The sequence below is a fragment of the Megalobrama amblycephala genome, linkage group LG5 (assembly GCF_018812025.1).
Source record: "Megalobrama amblycephala isolate DHTTF-2021 linkage group LG5, ASM1881202v1, whole genome shotgun sequence".
In the NCBI taxonomy this organism is placed as follows: domain Eukaryota; kingdom Metazoa; phylum Chordata; class Actinopteri; order Cypriniformes; family Xenocyprididae; genus Megalobrama; species Megalobrama amblycephala.
This window is the reverse complement of record NC_063048.1, coordinates 29,721,459-29,745,068: the sequence shown is the minus strand read 5'-3', so window position 1 is coordinate 29,745,068 and position 23,610 is coordinate 29,721,459. Positions and strand designations below refer to the sequence as shown.

The following is a 23,610-nucleotide window of genomic DNA, read 5'->3' as shown; positions in this document are numbered from 1 at the left end:
ACTGTAATAAAAACTGTAATAAAATGTCACTATTTCATAGCCAGATTAGCCAGAGTTGTGTTCAGTGTGAACTTCAGTATAGCACAATTCATGAATAAAGGCATATATAAAAAGTGCAAAAGCAATATAACCTTATCAAAGGCTTGATGTCTTCATAGACAACAAGAGATGCTACTTACCATTTGACCTCTTCTTGGGTGCTTTGGAGCTCCTTGTGCGACCAGAGGAGGACATCCCACTCTCACTCATAGAGTCATGGGCTGATGAAGCACTACCAGTAGCTTCACTGTCACGGATCATGCTTTCATATCCACTGCTCCCTCCACTGTGGTAGAAAAGTGCAGTTCGTCCCATGGCAGGAGGCAACTCCCCACTTAACACACTACTGTTATCACTTCCATGCCCACTGCTGTAGCGCTGAGGTCTTCTGGGGGCTGTGATCTTACTATATGGAGATGGAAGAATGGGGATTGGGGTATGCTTGTCATCATTGAGGTTCACTCCACTGTCATTGCCACTGTCTGAATCACCTGAGCCCCTTGTATGTTTCCCAGAAGTGTTGGCCAATGCTAACTCACTAACGCGACTGTTTGCTGCCCGCATTGCTTGTTTGGTACCCATTATAGTTCCTCTTGTGGATTTACCATTGCCTCCTACTGTTGCTCGAGGTAACGCAGTCTTTCCTGAAGGTGGAAGGTTGGCATTCCTTGTTGCAGGTGCCAGAAGAGACTTAGTGGATGAGCTAAGGGCTTTGGAGTTGTTTGCAGATAAAGTACGAGCTTTGTTGGTATTGACAGGTATTGGTCTTGCATTAAGGCTGCCTTTCACAATTCCATTTTTTACAGTGCCTACTGGGTTTATACAAGGAGGAGGAGAGGTAGCAATTGGGGAAGAGGTGGAAACAGGTGATCCAAATCTACTGACAGACTTGCTTGACTTGCTATTGAGACTAGCACCACTGTTCTCTCGACTAAGAGCAGGTTTAGAGCCCAAAGACGATAAACTGTCACATCTTTCTAGAGATATCTGGCTCCCATAAAGCTGTCCTGTATCACCTCTAGCTCCTCTAGCTTTGAGACTGGAGGTTGCTTTTATCAAACTATGTTCTGACTTTAAGTTAGATGCTCTTAAACTATTTGAATCACCCCTAGAGCAAATATCACTGTCATCCTCTAAACCTGTAGCCCTTGGTGCTAAAGACTTTCCTGCATCATAAGCAGACTTTAAGGCACTTGAGGGAAACAGGATTCGATTCTTTTGATCCAAACTGGATTTGCGAACTGGAGGAGGAGGTGGCGATACATTCCCAGGTTTTGACATACTCTCTTCTTGCTTGCTTGCTTTTCCATTTTTTCCTAAAGAGGAGAACTTCAAACTGCTTGTTGAGGAACTAATATCTTGTGCAAGCTTGACATCAATGGACGTATGGATGACTGGAACTGTCCCAAGCGTTGTTGCACCTCGTCTGAGCTGTGGCATCTTGCTCGGGGACTCCATTTTCCTGTTGTTGATGTTTTTTTCACATCCATCCACCACCCTTTGGGATGGGTTTGACCCTAGTGTTTTGGGCATTCGAGGCACACTGCTGCTTGTGCCTGCTTTTCTTGCAGGAATTCCACTCATTCCATTTTTTACCAGTCTGGACGAAGAACCTGAATTAGAAGTTGTAGAAGACTCCAATGAGCTATCTACTCGGTGCCATGGATCTGGTATGCAGTCTTGCCTAGGTGGTTCACGCCTCCAGTTGCTACTGGAGCTGCTTCCACTGATACTGCTACTCTGGGCTATAGATGAGGTAGGTTTTAATTTCCTGGAAAGACTACATTGGACAACTTGGGAATCTTGAAAGGACTTGGGATCGGCTAAATGAATGGTATTTGCCTTTGCGAGTTTAGGCAAATTTTTGGCAGATGATTGTGGGGCCTCTGGAGAAGATGGGCAGTTGCTAAGAGAGAGTTTGCTTGATATAGCACTGTCACTGTCCAAATCTGAGAAGCTACAGCCACTATCATTCAAAGAGTTCTTGGGTTCCTTTTGAGGGCTGCTTTGGAACATGTTTAAAGAATCAAGGTAGAAACTGCTATCTAGACCAGTATGAGTACCTTGAGGGAAAAAGACATCTGCTGATTGGGCACCTTCACTCTCCAGAGTACAGACACTTACTTCGCTGAGCCATGAAGTGATAGAAGAACCACGGCTGCCGAGCGAAGCAAATGTTTTCTCCTGTAATGGAGCCACCATTTTAATGTTTGCCTCAGAGGTACCAACACTGCATGTATAGGCATCAAACTCATCATTGATGCTACTAATGATGCTTACTGGTCGTGATCCTGAGGCAAGGGCCTGTAATGAGCAATCACTATTGAAACTCACAATACTGGAGGGCCTCCCATTGTCCACAATACTGCCAATTGATAACTCTTCCACAAGAGTGAATACAAGCTCATCCTCTCCGTTTAGTTCTACTGGCTGTTTGAGAGTTACAGTTGTCCTCAATATGTCCTTCTCCATGCACCTCTCCCTAAGATTGGACCTCAGTTCCCCAGGAGTCCTGGGATTGAGGTGATGGACTTTGACAGGTGAGTTCCCATTTGAATCACCTCTTTTTTGATGGCTCATCCCAATTGGTGGTATCCTCGTGGCAGACTTTTCTTCAGTTTCACTACTTACCCTGCCATAGTCTCTTTGTTGTGGTGGTGGGGGAGCAGGCTTGGGTAACTTTTTATTGGAAAAAACCTTTTCCCTAACCACAGGCTCTGAGTTTTGGGAAACTATTGGTTTACTTTGTTTTCCTGGTGTGCATAGGAATCCAGTATCTATTTGCACCTTTTCACCATCTGCACGTGTCCTACACACAGTCTCAGACATGTCTCTGAGATCTTTGTCTGATGTGGCACTTTGCAATTTCGAATGTTCCAATTTGGATTTGTGTTTTGGACTGCTGGGCAGTTTATTGGCCACAGAAATTGACTTTTTGGATATGCTGTCCTGTGTTGATGATAGTGCTTTGGTAGGAGTCTTGGGAGAAACTGAAATGCAACTAGAGTCTTCTTTCAACTTGGCTGCACTGCGGTCCATTTTAGGACTTGCAGAATTTTCTCCAGATTCTCCAACAAAGGCTGTAGGTTCCTCACTACCATCAATACATTCTAATCGCTCCTGAAGCTCAGCAAAGGTGTTACATTTGAAGTGATCATGATCAACTGGCCCTTCTTTCCCTCGTTGCTTACGGTTAAGAGAAGGGATGATAGGAACAAAGGCTGGGGGTCCTTCATTGTCACTGAGCTCTCGATCAGAGATGGCAGCACCACCAGGGCCAACATAAATTACAGTGTCGCATGATTGCTCGCTGCTTGAAGAATAGTCAGGATCACTGAGGAATGATGGAAGATCTGGGTCAAGGGCCACAGTCCGGGGATGGAAAGGCCGCAAATGTGGTGGTCGACGGATCCTTCCCTCATCGCAGGAACTCTCCCCTCCAGAAGAACTCGATGCATACTTGACAAAAAAACACCAAAATAACATTTAAAAAAATAACTCTGGAACTCTGATGTAATGGTATTGTTGTAACCTTGTCAAAACTTATGCATGAACACATTTTGTTATGTCTAAGTAGCTGATGCATTGACTGTACTCTGAGGGTTATACAAATGTCAAGACAACAATATATGACTTAATTATGCTTAATTATATAGTAAAGAGTTTTTAAAACCAGGACTAGCTTTTGCAGGACTACCTCAACTTCAATACATCATGTGACTTTTTCTATGTCCCATGACATTGAAACTTATGATACTTAAATATAATCTAAATCACTGTTGCTGTTAATATGCACAAAACACATTTCTATTCTATGTCATCTCTAAAAAGTTCACTTTATTTGGGATAAAAGATTGAAATCAGCACTGACCTTCTAAATACAATATCCGATTATTATTTTAAGTATTCTTGAATTCTACTCAGTTCTTGAATTCTAGTTCAAAAAAGATACCTTTGATTTCTTTTTCCTCATACGATGGATTCGGGAGGCCAGCTGAATGGTGGTAAGAGACTCTGCATAATTGGCAGGGGAGTCAGAGATGTGAGCAATCATGGTTGTCCTACAGTTGATGTTCCCCAGGGAATCTCGCAGTAACATTGTGAGCTTGCTATCCCTAGAAAAATACATTTTCATTGTCAGCATAAACACAGGTTGATAGATTGTCAGCAGAAAGTGTGCTGTTTACTCAAATACCAAAGGAGCCTGGCTGTTAAATGTTCTCTGAAAGTGCAGAACCATCGAAAGGTTCAATATACACTTCGGCCATGATATTAATCAAATGCTACAAAAATGTCTATATTGCAGTTCTTCCAAATGTGCATAGGTTTTTAGAAAGGTGAGAAATAAGGCTCATGTGATCCTATAAAGATATCAGTTTTTTAACCATTTCCAAAAAAGATGCATGATCTATGAGCTCATCATCTATGATCTCTGCAAAATACAGATAAACAGCAGTGCATCAGTCAAACAATAAACCTGTCAACACAAAGATCACAGGTACAAGCTTGTTGCTGGCTCAAATGCTTCAGTTTTACATCTTCTATGGAGACGCAATAAATCTCAGGTACATATTCAGAATTATCATGTACATTCTGCTAATGGCCATATTTGCGTTATATTTTATACTTTATATTTTATACCATATTCCACTTGGAAGTTATGCAAGTCAATTGTCAATATTGACTAGTAGTAGAAATATTTATACTAAAGGTGCTAGCACCATATCTACACATTTTGAGCAACAGGACCCATTTCAATATCTTATAAGATTTACATTTTCTTACCTGTACGGAACGTGTTTAGCTCCATTGGCCAAAGCCAGTATGACATTTCCTAATGCAGTGAGAGACAGACACAGACCTCCTCCTGCATCCCTGCTCTTACAAAGCACCTTCTCACAGCTTCCCAAGTCAATCAGATGTAATCTGCTCCTACCACCAGACACTGGAGAGAAAAAAAGGAAGAAAAAAAAGAGAGAGAGAAAATGAGAGGTGATCCCTAGGGTCTCACGCCACAACCCATGCAAACATACTGTCCTTCTACAAATCATACAGGAATTTCAGGTAAATTTACATCAGCTCTGCTTTGATCTAGCAATTCACATTCATTAACATCTGTTAACATTCATGCTGACATCTTTTGTATATGCTAATATAACAAAATCATGGAAACACTATAGTGGTTATGAACTTTTAGAGAGATAAAAGCCAATAATCAAAACAAATCAAAGAGTAAATGACACTTAGTTCATTATGCAAATAAACTACTTACATTATGGAGTTTCCAAAGTTTAATGGTTGCAAACAAAGCGAACTTGGCTGAATAAAATAAATTATTCTAAATAATAAAGCACAGATTTACTTGAGAGGGTGATATCTCATTCGGTAAAAATGCCAGCTTAACCATCCTTGTAATGGAAGATAAAAATACATTATCAACCCCACTCATTACCGATTTCACTGACAGTTTGAGATGCTGCCAGTGCGGTTATACCACGCTGATGACACTCCCACACTGAGGTAGTGTCAGGCAAAGTGAGGAGTGGCAAATGCACAGACATATTAATAAACACCCCCAGAGAAGACCTGCGGCTGACAAGACTGTGTGTGATTTATTCATGAGTAAGTTAAACAGCCCACTATGATTCAAAGACAGATCAAGCTGGCCTAGATAAACACCTATATTCATAATATGCACAATATGAGACATAAATACACATGTGAGTTTCTGTGATGTGCTGTCTACTCTTTCTTTGCCCTATGAATATAACAGCTGCGTTCGACACTATAGATCATAATATACTCTTAGATCAACTACAATATTACATTGATATTCAGGGACAGGCATTAAGGTGGTTTAGATTGTACCTATCAGACTGTTACCATTTTGTTTATTTAAACAGGGATAAATCTAAGATTTAAATTATGGAGTGCCACAAGGATCTGTGTTAGGCCCTCTGCTATTTTCAATATATATGTTGCCACTTGGTAACATTATAAGAAAACATGGAATTAGTTTCCACTGCTATGCCGATGATACTTATATATTTCATCACGACCATATGATAACAGACCATTGATATACACTTAGAGTAACAAAAGGTTAAATGCATGCCCATTTGAGTGCTGTACGGATGAGGTACTGTTCCAGTGATTATATCCTCAGCTATGTCTAGCAAATGACTACTACTAAGAATAAGAGACGTTGTTCATATTGTCAGTGAATTGACAATGCACTGTTGTATTGCATGTTATTACACAAGATGACATAGAGAAATGTTAGACCTTGAAACACTATATCATAACGTTTTTCTCCATTCCTAGCCATTTTGTCTGCCCTTTGCAATTTTAAAATCAAAAGGCTTAATTAAGCCATTTAAAGATGTTTCCATGGCAATTCCACTGTTAAAAGACAGTGACCAACACTGTATTTACCTATGCAAATTAGCACCGTGATGGCATAGTGACAGGTACTTCTACTATGATTAGAGCTGTTAGCTGCTCATGAATTATTACTACCTGTTAAAATTTCCATTAAAGTTTAATGAAGTGGTCAAAGCAGACATGATTGATTTCCCTCCTACCATGATGGAGCGAGAGGAAAATTGAAGGGATTCTGGTAACTCTCTGATTTGGCCTGTAATATCTCAGCTATTACATTAATAAGCTTGAGATGTATTTTTCCTTTCACTGGATAAATGAGGAGGAGGAGAAGGAAGTAGACTAGACTGAGTATAATCGATTTAGTACACACAGAGGCTTCAACATCGTAGCAGTATCATTTCACACAGTGCAAACACAAGACTTACTTCCACCCTTGCCGCTCTTCTCCATGCGGTACTGATAGATGTGTAAGGTGAACAGCATGTGCGAGTTTCGCCGGTCTTCCTCATCTGCATCCGGCCGGTTGGTGCTACGTGCTGCAATGGCGGCGTCAAGAAACAGGGCGGCCTTCTCTGCAGTGGGAGCCCTTAATTCACTCTGGTTCTGGAGCTAAAAGATGGAGAGGATGTTTAAGTCTGTGTGTGTGTAAGTGTGGGATTTATTCTGGCTTTTAAGGACAAGTGAATAGAAACATGTCTAGAGTTTAGGGATAGGTGGTCTAAAATCTTAGTATGACTGACTTTTTGTAGTTTTTCAAGTCATTTTTTGCTGGAAATTCAAGAAAAAAAGATATAAAATACTTTATACTTCATCTCATGTGATGATCTTGTTATTTGGAACTTAAACAAAAACCAAAACAATTTAACAAAAGCTTCACATTATGTAAAACTTAAAAACAAAAAAAAAACAATATAACTAATATTTATCTATGAAACATTTTTGTGAGGATTCAAGCTTCATCATAGCACAGAATCTACGCTTGTTAAAATTACAAATGACTTACTTTTAGCTTCTGACCAAGGCTGTATCTCAATACTAGTTTCGACACTATAGATCATAAAATACTCTTAGATCGACTACAATATTACATTGATATTCAGGGACAGGCATTAAGGTGGTTTAGATCGTACCTATCAGACTGTTACCATTTTATTTATTTAAACGGGGGAAAATCTACGATAACATCAGTAAATTATGGAGTGCCACAAGGATCTGTGTTAGGCCCTCTGCTATTTTCAGTATATATGCTGCCATATTTCATCAGTTTGGATCAAGCCTCTTATGAAGACTTCAGATGCCCCAACACCTGTGAAGAGATGACCCCAACCCCTTCAGATGATGCAAACTCTGGATCAACATGCACCATTCCAAATTATTCTATATATCCTAATCATAGTTAACATGTATTCATTACTTAAATGAGCTCATTGTTTCTGCCTAATACATTGTTTAAATTTATACATTGTTAGCTAACAGTGTGATTTGTATATGTACATTTCTGAAATTACATAATTTGGTCACATCTGATAACAGATTACTCTAAATTGTAATGTTGACATGCATTTTCTGTAAAGCTGCTTTGAAATGATATGTATTGTGAAAAGCGCTATACAAATAAATGTGAACTGAATTGAATAAACCGATGAAAGTAATTTTTAAAGGTCAGATCAAATCTTAAAGTGTAAATTTCAAACTGTACTATATTTCAGTCTATTGTCTTATGGCTCATCCCTAGTTGGAGTTGACGAAGAAGGAGATCAAGATAACTGAGCCACTTTACACAGTTCTAGGCAATTAAATAGAGTCTCTGGGGCAATCAGAGAAACAAATACGCCCATACAGAGGGAGTAGGATTACTGATGAGAGAGAGTGGTGGATAAAGAGGGCAGAGGTCAGCAAGGAGATGAAACATGCGTTGGGCATATTTATGGTCTTCTTCAAGGAAACAAGCAATTAGGATGAATGGAATGAATCAGTGTTCCCTGCATGTTCTTCTTTGATATTCCTGCTGCTCTTAAATATCTTCAATTTGACAAAACACTGATAAAATCAGTTGTATATTTCAAAAAGCAGCCATCGAAAGCAGGTTCCTTCAGATCAATAGTGGGCACTTTCCTGCAGTGCTTGCCAACCGCCTGTGGCCAACGAGCCACTCTAAAACTAAAGACAGAAGAGAATGCTGGTGAGAAGTGATGGGCGTATAGGCCCACTCCCCAGATTTAAACTTCACAGGCCTCTAGGCAGCCTTTGATGTGCTGCTTCATATGGACCCCCAAAAAAACAACATCTGATGCCAACACCTGGCAGCGCTTTTAACTTCCCTCTACCTACCCCCAAACTCTACCTACCCCCTCCTGATATTTACCCCCTTCCAGTAGAAGATAAGGGGGGGGAGGGTGAAACAGAGCAGCAGCTCACCCAGATGGATCTGATGGTGCACAGAGTAAATAGAACCACCACAACATCTGGCCTTTAATTTGAGATTTTGTGATTAAACTCAGCTAAAAGTATCCAACAATTTCTACTGTTAAGTGAGGTGCAGTTAAAACCTATGAAAACTACTCAACTGACAACAGAGATGTGACATAGGCATTTCTAGACACTCTCTCCACAAATAGGCTCTCTACTGTCTTGCAATTGAAATTTTGTCCTGGTAATTTTCTGCCAGTACATTATCCATTTTTTTTTACTGTGTATATATATAATATATGTATATATTATACTAAACTCATACTAAACTACAAACTATTTTTAGTTTTATATTTTTATGTTGTATTTTTAATTACATTTTAGTAATTTTAGTAATACTTTTTGTTTTGTAAAATTTTATTTGCAGAATCTCTCTTTCTCTCCCTCTGCCTATATAGATAATTTTAATGTAACCTTTCTAAATAATTTTTTTTGTTTCTGTCAAAACATAAATCTTACTGACACCAGTCTTTTGAATGGTAATGTAAATATTTAGTTTTTATTTTTTTTACATTATAAAATGTAAAAAAAAAAAAAAACACACAATATAAAATATTTAATAATAAAAATAAAATAATAATTAAATTTTTATAAATATATATTTATTTTATTAATTAATTAAGAATTATTTTATAATATTTCATAATTTTATACAAATACAATATAAATATATTCTTATATTATTAGAAATTTGGGAAGAAATTAATTTTATTCTCCAAGTATGCAATTAAATGACTATATATTTTATAAGACCAAAAGTGTTTTTCAGAAAAAAGCTACAATTGACGTCTAGTTGTCAAGCTACTGACCTGTGTGCCGCAGATGGGGTCCTCACGCAGGTAGACACCAGGCGACTGGCCGTCCTGCAGACTGCCTGTGGGGACATCAGAAAGAAGGTCCTGCAGGCTCTCGTCCTTGCCATAGATTTCCACGGCCGACACCCGTACCGAGAAGCGAGTGCCAGTCTTCTCCTTGCGCTCGTTGATGAGCTTGAACAGCCAGGAGATGGCACAGGGCGCAATGCCAAGGTTCTGCATGGAGCTGTCTGAGCCAATCATGGTGTATGTCTTGCCTGGTGAGAGAGAGAGAAAGCTGTTGATTCTGCCAAGATGATGATAAGCTCTCAATGAGCTGTTTCAAGTACAGGTATTTCTACTACTGATTTGATGAGATTATAACACATTATTAGTACTTGAATAGAATCTGATGACAGTCTCAAATTTCTGACTGACTCTGAATTCTGACTGTTTTTTTCTGTTTTTGCTGTACGCTTACAGACATTTTATTATTATTATTATTATTATTATTATTATTATTAGATAAAATAAAATCAAACCTGGCATTAAATCTTACACCAATTGCGAATGTTATACATGACACTGCATTTTGTAAACTGCTTGGTTTCTATTTCTGCTGCGTCATGGTCGGACCCACCCAAAAATCGCATTGGTCCAAAATCAAGTTCCACATAGCCATCTGACTGAACTGCATCGCACACCATTTTTACATTCAGTGTTGACAAATTAATGAATCCTATTGAATTGCATCTGGTTTGGAGTGTAATTTAAAAGATACTGTTTGAACCCCACCCTCACCCTTCAGAGCACTGTCAAAAGCCACGCCTCCTCTAAAACACATGAACGCGCACAGAGCAGAATCTGCAAAGCGTCACGAGAAACACCGTTAAATTACTTCATGTCTCAAAGAACATAACATTACAAAAATAATGAACGCAAACAACTTAAAGAGAGCTTACTTGTACCACCCGACTGCTGCAGATTAATTTTGGCGTTGATAGTGTTGCCATAGAAATGCATAAATCCGAGTCTGAGGATGTGAACCGCACCAAGTACAATGTCGCCGGTTGCCATCTCTTAATTACGGTAGTTATGGCATATACGCAGCATAAGCTCGTTGTTTTGCTTAAGGAGGAATTGTAAAAGGCACCTGCTGTTTGTTTGTGGTGCTCTGTGACTGTCTGTCTACAACTGTCTAGCCTTATGGAATGCGCTGATGACGTGATGCAAATAGGAGGTATGCAGATACACACGTTGACAAGCAGGTAGGAACGAATGCAATTATTTGATGAACATTTCTTGGTCCTGAGACTTCCGCAAAAGATATATCAGGATGCAAAGAGAGTTTCAACCAAGTTGCTTACCCTACCTTTAAATATTTGGATTTATACAGTATGTCATATTAGACTATTTAAAAAAAACACCATGGTTCAGAGCAGAGATGGGCAATGTCGGTCCTGGAGTACCACTGTCTTGCAGAATTTAGCTCCAACCCTAATAAAAAAACTCACCTGTCTGTAGCCTTACTAATCCTGAAGACATAGATTAGCTTGTTCAGGTGTGTTTGATTAGGGTTAGAGCTGAACCCTCCAGGAATGACATTGCCCATCCCTGGTTTAGAACATCATTTAATGTATATACATAAAAAATAGAAATGAATGCTGTTCCATATGAACAGTCTGCCTTTAAAAGAGTCATAAATAATGCTTAAGCACTGAGACGACATGTAGTAAATAATGGAGGAAACCACTGCAATGTCTAACAAGCATAATTGGCACAGAACTCTGATGCAGTCTACTGTGAGGGTCAATTAGTCAGCTTTTAATTACACTCTCTAGCCTCTGGCCTCTCAGACAGACACACACACACAGACTTAAATGCTCCACACTTGCCATTTCTGAAAAAAAAGCCCTTTTTTGACCTTCAGTCTTCATCTAAGTGTCTTTCAATCTGTGAAGTGTGAAACAAGATCAGCGGCTGTCATATTCAGTTAAATTCCAAACATTAAGAATAACTTACCGACTTTGACATGACCGAAGCAGAAAATACACCCATCAGCTCCGTTGACCACTGACTGAATAACTTCAGCCACTGTCCCTGAGCAAACTTCAGCCTGGGGAAAACAGTTGAACACTTAACACTCATCTGTATAATGATCAGTTAACACATGGCATCATTATTTAGCAAGTCAGCTATGAATAAAGTCAACAGGGTCTGAAATTTTGTGGTGGTATAGGTGAAAACCATGTAGACATCCGAGATCAATTTAAAACATGTTTCAGATACTGCAAGTTACTAACCAATTGCTGGTAAATCAATTTGCTTGTTCAGTATTAATTTTAGACGCTGGGGTCATTTGCATAAACTTAGCCACTATGTTTTAACTAGTTTGAATAACTAGCAGTTAACCAAGAGGCAATCAGTCTTACTTTTCCAATTTAAATTAGATTGATCTACCTTTTTATGTAACTGACCTTAAAAAGTTAGGATCAGTCTTAAAGAAAAATTTTAAAGACTAGTCTAAGCAGTTTATGCAACCGGCCACTGTGTTTTATATTAACTTTAATGTTTATTTAATCAACAGTGAACATCATAATCTTAATCAATGTTCTAATGGTTTTTAACATTCAGTTGAGCTGTGAAATGTAACCAAACCTTTTTTTGGCAGAGCAGAAATTCCCTAATCTCTTTTTTGATCCGGAGATCATTGATTTATTCACTAGCAAAAGAAAACCACAGAAAGCATCAATGAGGCAGCTCCTCATCACAGATTCATCAGACATGGGGGGGCTTTACACTGGCTGCACTGTGCGGCCATAACGCTACAATCTGTTCCACTAGCCCAAGTCCCTGGAGACAATTTGGGACTGCAGCAATTTCCTCCCATACATCATAACACACACACATTCTTACAAAAGACAGAACAACAGCTCAGTGCTTTGCTAAGAAATATGTCCCCATGCTCTCACTAAACCACACACACAGTAGATTTGGAGGATTTACAGTTACACGACTTCTCTGGGCTGGCACTGAGACCTAAAAGCTTTCTGCTGGCCCTGAGTAAAGGAACTCCTAATCGATAGGCTGGTATCTATATCTTGCCTTGTGCATGTGAGTTTGCTATTAGCACGTTGCTAAGCTAAAAAACACTTCAATAAACATCAAAATAATTGCATACACAAATATCGGGTAACATTGTGATATTCTTTTTTTATTCAAAGGGACTATATATTTGAATGGTTATGAATTGAAGTGTTTGTGCCAAAACTTAAGAGGCTGTATTCTGGGCTTTAGAATTTGGCAAAAATGACGCATTAAGCGCAGTAACAGTTGTTTGCTGTTCGGAGTTTAATAAAATACAACTGATGAACCGACAATGAGATTCAGGCTTTATTAAAGGGATAGTTCACCTAAAAATGAAAATTTGATGTTTATCTGCTTACCCCCAGTGCATCCAAGATGTAGGTGACTTTGTTTCTTCAGTAGAACACAAATGATGATTTCAGAATTCAGAATTCACATACCGGATGCTCAAGGCAATTGGACATAGTGGTGTATTAGAGGTAAAAATGATATAAATACTGTTCAGTTTCTCGCACAAACCGATCGTTTCAATGTGTCGTCACGAGCTGCAGAGTTCAATTTGGATTTGTCTGTGCATATTTTTTTGACTCTTATAGATGGAGTTCCCATTGCCATGCATTATACGACTGACAGACCGCAACGGTTGAAGTTAAAAATCATCATTTGTGTTCTACTGAAGAAACAAAGTCACCCATATATCTTGGATGCCCTGGGGGTAAGCAGATAAACATCAAATTTTCATTTTTGGGTGAACGATCCCTTTAAGCTTAAATTCAGCAGGAACTGGAAAGTGGCACACATCATCTTCACGGTACTTTAGACCGTGATGGAAACGCAGACAGCAACAGGTCTGGGTGGAAAAAAGTTGCTGGGAAAAAAGTTCCTGGGACAAAATGTTCAAGGTAATTTCAGCGGAAAAGCGGCTTTTGAAGCAGAACTTAGAATATCTGGCTTTACTTGAGGCTCTTTACATAAGTACTTCAAGATGACAACCTTATTAGTCCTGAAGTAGCTCTATATCACATCTAAATTGTTCACACTTAATCATCTTCAAGTTTGTGTGTCTCCTGAAGTTCCTCTTCCCTATTTATGTCCATTTGTTAGCCACTTATCTTAAGATGGATGCCACTGCAGCTTTGGAGGACAGATAATGAGCTGTGAATGAGCTGCTAGATATGCGAGTCTGGAATTCAAACTATTTTCTATACTTAAAGAAACAGCTGTTGGGCTCATACTTTGAAGAACGGTGGTGTCTCAAAACAGGCCTTTTTGCATTAAGCCCCTTGCCCTTCAAAGAATGTGTGTGTGCTTCTCAAATATCTTCTTGACACTAACAAAATGTTTTCTCTTCAAAACTCAAAATGATAACATCTTCACAGCAGCTCTTACTTGAGAGGCATCTTGGGGAAAAACAGCATCGAAGGCAAACATCTTTGGGGCGGGCAGCACTGCTCGTCTATGCACTGAGGTGGGCTGTGTGTTGAGTGAAGGATCGTAGAGGGTCAGTTGTTTCTTACGAGTGTCCACCTTTAGGAAGGACATGGACTCTGATGAATCCACAACCCCCAGAGATGGACAGATTCGCATCATCACTTTGACCTGGAAATGGTAATGGTAGAACAAAAAGAAAAGTGTAACGATAAAAGTACAAGCAGAGGCAGAGAATTCCAAACAGGCAGGTTTTATAACAAAGGCAATAACACTGTAATACAACATTGTAGATCACATAAAGTGATTGATGGATCAATGACAAGCAAGGGTGTCCTCGAAAATAAAATACAATAAAAAACAGGAAAAACCTACTTTAAAATGCATGTGCTAAGTTCTTAGAAATGTTCTGTCTGTATGCACAGTGGTTTCACAAACTTTTGAAAATCTTTTATACCTTTTTTAAGAAAAGTTTGAATTTAATGATTCTCAAAATGTCATGTGTAGTAACCAAATTAAAAATCAACTAAATATTTTCCTTACACCTTGAATACATGTGAGTGAACAGGTCTATTTTTTTTTTCTTTACAAGTTCTTTAAGTTTTATTTACAAACACCAAGAATTATTAATTTATAAAAAGCATTGTTTTTAGGGAAGTCACACCACATGACATTTCACAACCTCAACTAACCTTGTTATAAAAAGGTAAAATGTATTAATTACTATTAATAATAATAATTAAATATTGGTTGCACCACATGACTTTGATTTGGGGAAAGTTGTTCCAGTTTTTTATTTTTTATTTAATTTAATTATGTGAATTAACTCAATATGAAATCAATTATCCTGAGATAATTTTAATTCAGAAATTAAAAACTTGCTAATCATAGAGATGGTGTATTTAAGTCATTGTCCGTATTACATATGACTATATATTTTTTTAAATAAATTAATTAGCTATGACAAAACAGCATTGTCATTAACCCTGATATCACAAAAAAAAAAAAAAAAAAAAAAAAAAAAAAAAAAAAAAAAAACACCTTAGCAATCTAGAACTACGGAGTAGCTGTTACTTCAACAACAACTCATTTTTCAAGTCAAACACAACTGAAAAAGGGAGGGAACTTTCCTTAAAGAACTTTATCATATCATTATCGTATCATCACTGTTGACCACACACAGAGTAAACTAACAAACCAGCCATTAACAAACAGACCGCCTTTAGTAATACTACACATTATCACGATGTGTCACGGAGCCCCGCTAAGACCATTTGCAGCAAATACAGTAAAGTAAAACAAACATACTGTAGGAGAGCCTCATGCCCTTAATACAGCATTCAGAGCTGCACAAAGCCACAGTATTCCACGGGTGATTTGTAGCAGAGATATAATTACAACATTCGGGCTCCAGTGCTATGAAACAATGTCTGCACTGCTGATCTTATTCCACGGCACCCGGGGCCAAGCGGCATGCCTGCGCCACAGCGGCGGCCCGGCATGAACTCCCCCTCATCGCTCCGCAGGGGCCGATTACATTGATGGACATGTGCACGTGGTGAACGAATTACGCCGGCCGTGACATTGGAAATAGGCTTCCATATATGACTGGCCCCCGAATGGGGCCAGCCACCCAGACACCGCAGAAATGTGGGCTTGGGTTGAACCGTTGAGTTTTACATTTGTTGGCAATTTGATACATGACGATAGAGTTTGATCCCTTTAGCGTAGCTGCTGGCTTCACACCTCCTAAACTCCGATCTAGAAATGATGTCCCGCAAGTTTCTGAGGCAATCCAAACAGCAATTAACTGGATGTGTCAAAATCTACCAACAACTTGTGCTTTGTAATAATTCTATGTGGGAAAGAACAATTCAAAAAATAGTTTGAGGCATATACGATTGCTTTATGTGAGGAACATCCGAAAGGGCGTGACAAACCAAGTCAACGGTTGGTCGTCGCCAATGTCAGGCTGCCATCAAGTGTATGTCAGACTAGTTCAGGGTGTTCTGCACTAGATGGACCGCTGCCGGTGGCCATAGAAATTGCAGATGGAGCCCGTTGGTGACCGATTGGTTGTTTAGCTTAGTAAACCAGTGCATGAGAAGGGAAAAATGTGATGAAATCTTGCAAACACACTTCATCTCATCTGTGAAGATTTTTATCAAATCTGTCTGTGGTGAGATTGGTGTGAAAATGGTAAGCAATTTGTATATCCACAAGTCCAAGCTTTTCTGGTTTCCCTGCTTGAACAACAAATATAGTTTTCCCAAAGTGAATAGAACTGAACTGAATTTCTTTTTTCTTCTGTGTAACACAAAAGAAGATATTTACGGCTGAGCACCGATGGTGTGAGGACCTTATTGTTATTGCTCGGTCAATTACTCTTCTCTTCCGAAATGAATCGCATTTTTGAGGGCCTAAACATGCTCGAAAACTCATGAAACTTTGCACACGCGTCAGAAGTGGTGAAAATTTACATTTGATATAGGTTTCAGAATTAGGTGTGGCAAAATGGCTCAATAGCGCCACCTACAAAATTTCAATTAAGCGCCCTTCGCGCTACGTTTCACGTACAAGTATGAAATTCGGTAGACAGGTAACAGCCCAATACCTACAAAAAAGCCCCTGGGTGCAAAATCTGAAAACCCAACAGGAAGTGAGATATTTTGAATTTTCTTTGCAAAATTGTTTTTGTTTTTGTTTTTGCCATTTTCTTAAGTAATTTTAATGAACTCCTCCTAGAGCTTTAATCAGATCAACATCATATTTGGTCAGTCTAATCTAAAGGCCTTAGCGACATTAAATTTGTGAAGATCTTGAGTTTTCATTCAACGGCGTACCTGTAGCGGCCTGACAAAGTCTGGTGTTTCGCCATGAAAGAGGAAGCTTTAGTAACTCAGGCATACAATATCCGATCTGCTCCAAACTTCACGTTTGATAATAGTCCTAGCCTGAGCACATCTACATGGCAATATTCAGTTACAGTCAAAGTGCCACCTGTTGGCAGCAGGAAATGTGGCACAGCGTTCACTGTTTTCCTAAGGTCAGCGGTTAGCGGTGAGCCCAGGTGAGAGGGCCCTTTCATTGCTGCTTGCAGCTTTAATTTAGTGTTATTCTCTGGGGTTTTTTTGGTCCATATAGTAGGGACCAACATTGTTTTGAACCCCATTGCCTTTCATTATATGGACAAAAACAGTTAATCAAAACATTATATTTTGTGTTCCACAGAAGAAAAAAAAGTAATGTCCACAGGCCTGATTTCAAGAACAGTTAGAGGCAGATTTTGGCCTAAGCCAGTGGTTTCCAAACAATTCTTGAAACCTTTATTTAAAACAGGTGAATTGAGCTATTTAGTAGAGTACTCTATGATCTGAGTTGGTGTGTCCGATAAGGAAAATAAGCAGAATGTGAAGGGTAGGCTTCTGAAGTAGTTTGTGGGTCCCGGGTTTAAGCATATGCTTGTCTCACAAAGACATCTGAGTAAAAGAGGCTATTCATGATTCTGGTGGTGGGACTCGAACCCACAACCTTTGAATACTGCCATACACAACCTAGAAGTCTAATGCGCTATATATTTGCACCTATTCAAAACTGGCGTGTCACAATTGGTCGTGAGAATCATGAGAACCAATGGTATTTAGCATCAGTGAAGACATCACATGAATAGGAGTTGAGAGCTATGGGTGATGTATTTTCAGCAATTTTTTGGCATGGCTTCTGAAGACTTGGAATATAGTGCACAAGTCATATGAACCACCACTGCTATTACGACACATGTTTTGCATCCTTCTGGACAATTTGGTCATTGTGCAAACAAAATGGTTACACAGACGGCTGGGCCATTATTCTAATGCCTGTAGCTTTTTATAGTTCTCCCAAAAGCTGCCAACAACTGGAGTCCATTCAGGCAGCATCAGATGTGTGTTTGCAGAAGTAGGAAGAGGAAGCTCATTAGTGAGGCTGGGATGTAATGAGTCCATTCTCAGTGGGTACTTATCAATCATTTCAGCGGGCTACAGCTTCTGGCATGATGTTCTACAATCATCTCTCAGAGCAGGTGGCATCTAATCTGGAACAAATCCTCTCCATCACTATATATATACTGTAATATGGTGCTAAAGACAAACCCTCTGGACAATGAGGAGGGCGGGTGTGCAACTCTTGGCCGGGATCCCAATCCGGAATCCCAAACACACAATCTGTTCACCATCAGCAAAATAACCAGTCGCTTTCTATGTGGGTACGGCAGGATAATAGATACTAAGTACTTCAAAGATTTCATAAAAGACTAATTGTGAGAATTCCCAGTCAACAACTTAAATGATGCAGTTAAAAGAGGAAGAGTGTCTGACCTTGCCCATGCCAGGGTTCTCCTTGGCCTTTGACCCCGCCCTGAGCAGACATGGTGGAGCAGGTGGAGGGGAAAACTGGAGGACAGCACTAAAGTTAGTAGGGTAGATGGAGGGCTCCTGGGGGTATACAAGTGGCGGCTGCTGCTTCTTCCTTTTGGATGACAGATTCAGCTTCTGAGCAGCCCTGAGACAAAAGACAAAAATATAACATGGATAAGGAAGGAGCTTATAATAATGAATGAATGATCAATGATAGAACATTTTTAGGTGACTCTGAGAACAGATCTTCATGCAATTCATGTCAGACCGATAACATTTGACAACCCGTCTTCACAAAACAGCACCTATTCAGCAACTACACCGTCCTTATGAACTCTGGCTTTATGTTGAGGTTTTCCAATCATAACAGAGGTCATTTACATATAGAAGTCTTAAAAATACAGCAGAAAAAACAGCATGTTCAATTCTAATGATTGAGCAAAGGTTGTTTATAAAATTTAAAAAAAAACCCTACTAAAAAACATTCTGATTTGGTCCAAGAAAGAAACTATCTGACTTTATTGTGGACTTCAGCGATAAAAAATAAAATATAATGTACAAAGCTGTAGAAAAAGGTATTTTTAGCACTGAAAACAAAGGTTCCACAAAGCAGTCAGCCTAAATCGCTCAAATCCAATGGCTCAGTCAAAGGGGGTCCCATTAAAATTAAGCCAAAAAGTGATTTTTTAAAGGAATCCTAAATGCTTTAAGAATAATCTTTTTCATTCAGACAGAAGGGTGTACATTTGAAAATCATTTTGGTCTTTTGCTGATTGATTTAATGGTAGAGTTTGACATTTAAAACTCAATGCTATAAAATCAGACCTGAAAGGTCAAAAGCCCCCTATCGCATTGCCAAAGTAAACACAGACCAGCTCCGTCTTTCTCCACAGGCAGCCTTTCCCCTCTTTATTTCACAACTAAATAGGCACACTGTGCTCAGAAACCCTTGAAAAATGTCCTCTAAAACATAAAACTGAAGTTAATGGGGTCAGCCCTGTAGTTAGCCTTAACATTAGCCATTTGCTAAGACTGGCTTTACAGTGACCCAGTTACAGTGTGGGAATTAATCTGAATATCATGTGAGATGTCACTACCGGACTCCAGAAACAGTAGATGAAGTGGTAGTATTGGCAGTGTCAATAACAAACTACAGCAATATCTTAAGACTGACCATGACAGTTGTTCTAGTGATTGAATGAACCTATGAGTAAAAGCCCAAAGTGAGAAGAGCAAATGAGTGTAAGTGAGGGAGAGAAAAGAAAATGAAAAACCAAAGGCTATCAAGTGACGTTTGGGGGCTTAGCTCACATTAAGTGGTACATTTAGGCCGTTCTCTTGGGCTGAAATGTAACAGTGGAGGATTAACTTAAGGAAAGCTGTCCACAACGGTCTTTTACCATAACCAACTGTGATCACACTGAATGCAGCAATAATCAAAAATGAAGTACACTGAAAATCACAGCCTGAACATAATACTTAAATGCTAAGAGTATACATTATAGTAGCACAGTGGAACTCAAACGAAATTTGCCAGTTTTTTTTTTAAAGCCTTACACATATTTTGGAAGCCATTTTTTAAAAGAATAGAAGAATAACACATCAGATAACCAACTAATATTTGACTACATGATGACTAATGTGACCATTAAGTGAATTACATGTACTGTTTGTATTTATGTTGGTTAGAAAAGATTTTGAAAAAAAAACTTTTTTTTTTTTTTTTTTTACCATTTTTAGAAAGAGTTTACATTTATTGACTGGAAAAAGTCATGTGGTGTAACCATCAAGCAAAATGTAAGTTTCTTACATCTTGAATAATGTGACTGTACACATCTTAATCATTATTTAAAAAATAAATCAATAAAAAATAATGTTTTAAAGATCATTTTTAAGGTAAAAGAGTATTTGTTTTAAAAAACATACCATGAATTATTAGTTGCACCATTTGACAATTTATAACCTGAGCTGACTTGAACTTAGGTCAAATTACTTGATATTTTTAAGACATATTGTTTTACCTGATTTTTCCCAGAATGTTTCTGCATGCTGCATGTTGGTTGCACCACATGACTTTGTTGGACACCCCCCCCCCCCCCCCCCCCAAAAAAAAAAAAAAACAACTGAATTTGAAATATATTTTTTAGTAAATTACTAGATACTATTAAATATTAATTACATGAGTCAAGATACAAGCAAACAAAAGTGTCACATGATTGTTCTTAGATTTCTCATAAAATTATGCTCTTTGTCTCAATTACTCCTACAACACAAAAGTGATGTATTTAGAATTACAGGAAATTATGGAATATTTGTGTGTTTGTAATGTTTGTATATCCCATGATAAGATCAAATCAAATGAAAGTCGGGAAATGGGAAAGGGTGAAAATAACAAGAGTGAGACAGTGAAAGCTGGGCATTATAGAGTGTGTTTGTGACAATAAATGCCTGTCTCTTTTATTCTTTTTTTTTTCATCAAGATGCACGAGCCCTGATCATTAGTCTAGGCTCTCTTTGGACATGCATGTGTGTGTGTCACAGTATTTCTGGCAATTCTACACCTTTTTTTTCTCTTCCCCTCTTTGCATCACTCCATACCTCTAGAAGTGAAAACCCCTCCCTTCCTTTTTCTTCCTCTTCAATTCTCCACCCCACCCCTTTTTTCTGTCTGGCCCCCCGCCTCAGCCCAAGAGCGCACTCAGAGAACACACCGCTGGCTGATGAAATAATTATAACATCCACGAGGAATACAGGAGCAGCCCCTCCCGAGGGAACTGACGGCCCACAGGAGGATGCAAGTGTGTGTATGTGTGTGTGCATGTGTACAAACAGAAGAAGGGGACTGAAGAAATGTGTGAGCGCTGCATTCAGAAGGCATTATGAGTGAAAGACACAGGAAACACAGGAAACGAGTAAGCAATAGACAGAGAGAGAGAGTGAATCAGACACAGCAAGAGTTTTTGTGTGTAATGTAACGTACATGTGTCAGATAAAAAAAAAAAAATCTGAATATACAGAGTTTTTCTTGTGGAATTATCTTTAAGAGTGCAAAAAACGGCTATAAATATATGAAATACATAATACTAATACTATAATCACAAAAGTAATTTGATTTAGTTTTAAGCGTAGAACAAGAAAGTCTATATCGATAATCATTTTGACCAATAAAAAAATAAAATGAAATAAATGTAAAATAAAATAAAATGATCTTTATTTTCTTTACATTAATTTGATGATATGTTTTACATTAAAATATAACACTTAAAAAATAAAATTTAAATAAATAAATATTTACCTTGCTTCAGGTATTTTTTTTTTTTATTGGAAAACTTTTTTTTTTTTGGCAGTATTCATTCTGTTATTCTATATACAATTGGGAAACCTCCCCCAAAAAATGCTACCAATAATTTGGAAAGGTTTGAGATGAAATGCTTGTACAGTCATAAAGCACTCCATGCAACCACAATAACAGCTCAAGCATGCTCAGCATGCACACCTGTACACTAATGCTGAAATTAATTGCTTGTTGAAGCACACATACTCGCTCTCTCCCTCTCTCTTTCATTCTCTCCATCTCCTCTGAAAAAAAAAAAACCCTGGCTCAGTTCATGAATGGAGAGCGCCTATAAAGCACACGTCCATGTGCTTGCACTTTCTACTTGTCCACCTGCTCAAAATCACCGCAACACGCTCACACAACGCTAAACAAACATGCTTTGACATGTTCCACAGTCAAGCAGCAATCCATATCCCAAGTATGTATAAACAATCAGACAGCAGCCTTTGTAGAGTTTGGCAGGTGAGCTCAGGGGACAGAGCGAGAATTCCTGGCGTTAAGACGGGTGTGCTGCAACTGACATCTATGGGCCAAAACCCACTACACACACGCACACACAGAGAAAAAGAAAGCTTTAAAAGTACTCACACTTCTTTCCAATCCATCATCTAATGTATTCACAACTCATAGCCAGAACAACGCAGGCGGGACGCAAGAAAACAGTACTGTTTGTGTGTCCATTCCCACATTTTTCCATCAAAAAGGAGCGATTGAAAAACAAACTATTCATAAAGTAGTTGCAAGTTGTTGTCCATTGGTCAGTGCCCATTCTCAAAGCACAAACATCTGCAAATAAGTCATTATATCATCTCCAGAACTTTTCTTCTTGACGTTTGTCATTTAATTCCTCTTTGCGCCATCCAGCGAGCACTAAACCCTACTAGTACTTCTCTCTGTCTTTAACGCTCTATCTCCCTCGAACACTCTGTGTCAGTTAGTCCACCTCTTGTGTCAGGCATCCTGGTCCTTTTTGTCATCTATCCCTCTTTTTCTCCTTCTGGCAGAGGAGAGGGGCTGGAATCCAGCAGTCGGGATTCGCCTCTTGCTGCCGGAGGAGTGCTGGCAGCTGCACTGCACTCAAACACACGCGCACGATTCCTCCCTCTCGCTTTCTTTACACAGTCCAGCCCCTTTTCACTCCCCACGGCCAGAAAAGGAATCAGAGCTTTGCGAACGCTCGCTCTCTCACTCTCTCACTCACTCGCACACATACATGCCCCTTACTGCATGAATTCTTCATGTGTGAAGGGGTCTCTTTTTTATTCTACCCCAGACTTCAAACAGATTTGCTTAGTATGTGCTGCATGCCTGTCTGTTTGTCTTTGTGTGTGTGTGTGTGTGTGTTTTATCTGCTTTAGGTGTTTTGTATATATATATATATATATATATATATATATATATATATGTGTGTGTGTGGAGGAGAGTGAGTGTGAGTTGTTTTGTGTGTGATTTAAATATTTAAAAAAATTGTTACAATAAATATTTTTTTGCTTTAAGGATATTCAGATATTTTTATTGGAAAACAATTTTTTGGCAGTGCATAATGGGTGTGTATCTGCCTTAGGTGTTTCAAGTGTGTGTGGAGGGGAATGTGTTTAAAAAAAGATCTAGTAAAATCTAAAATAAAATGTTGTTAGTTGGTTTCTAGGGTGTTCTAGGCACTGGCTGGAGTCTCTGC

The 23,610-nt window shown here is 38.8% G+C and overlaps 1 protein-coding gene across 3 annotated transcripts in view; it reads right to left on the bottom strand.

Moving 5' to 3' along the window:
- kif26ab (kinesin family member 26Ab) overlaps positions 1-23,610 on the bottom strand; it is a 108,169-nt gene that overhangs the window by 5,077 nt on the left and 79,482 nt on the right. For 2 of the 3 annotated variants that reach the window (XM_048191770.1, XM_048191771.1), the window contains exons 5-12: positions 18,557-18,740; positions 14,163-14,372; positions 11,709-11,802; positions 9,702-9,964; positions 6,849-7,032; positions 4,825-4,984; positions 3,992-4,154; positions 180-3,498 (exon numbers count right to left, since the gene is read on the bottom strand). In XM_048191770.1, the coding sequence (XP_048047727.1) occupies positions 180-3,498; positions 3,992-4,154; positions 4,825-4,984; positions 6,849-7,032; positions 9,702-9,964; positions 11,709-11,802; positions 14,163-14,372; positions 18,557-18,740 (4,577 nt within the window). Of the gene's footprint in view, positions 1-179; positions 3,499-3,991; positions 4,155-4,824; positions 4,985-6,848; positions 7,033-9,701; positions 9,965-11,708; positions 11,803-14,162; positions 14,373-18,556; positions 18,741-22,520; positions 23,087-23,610 lie in introns of those variants that run through there. The other variant, XM_048191772.1, reaches the window with a different exon arrangement.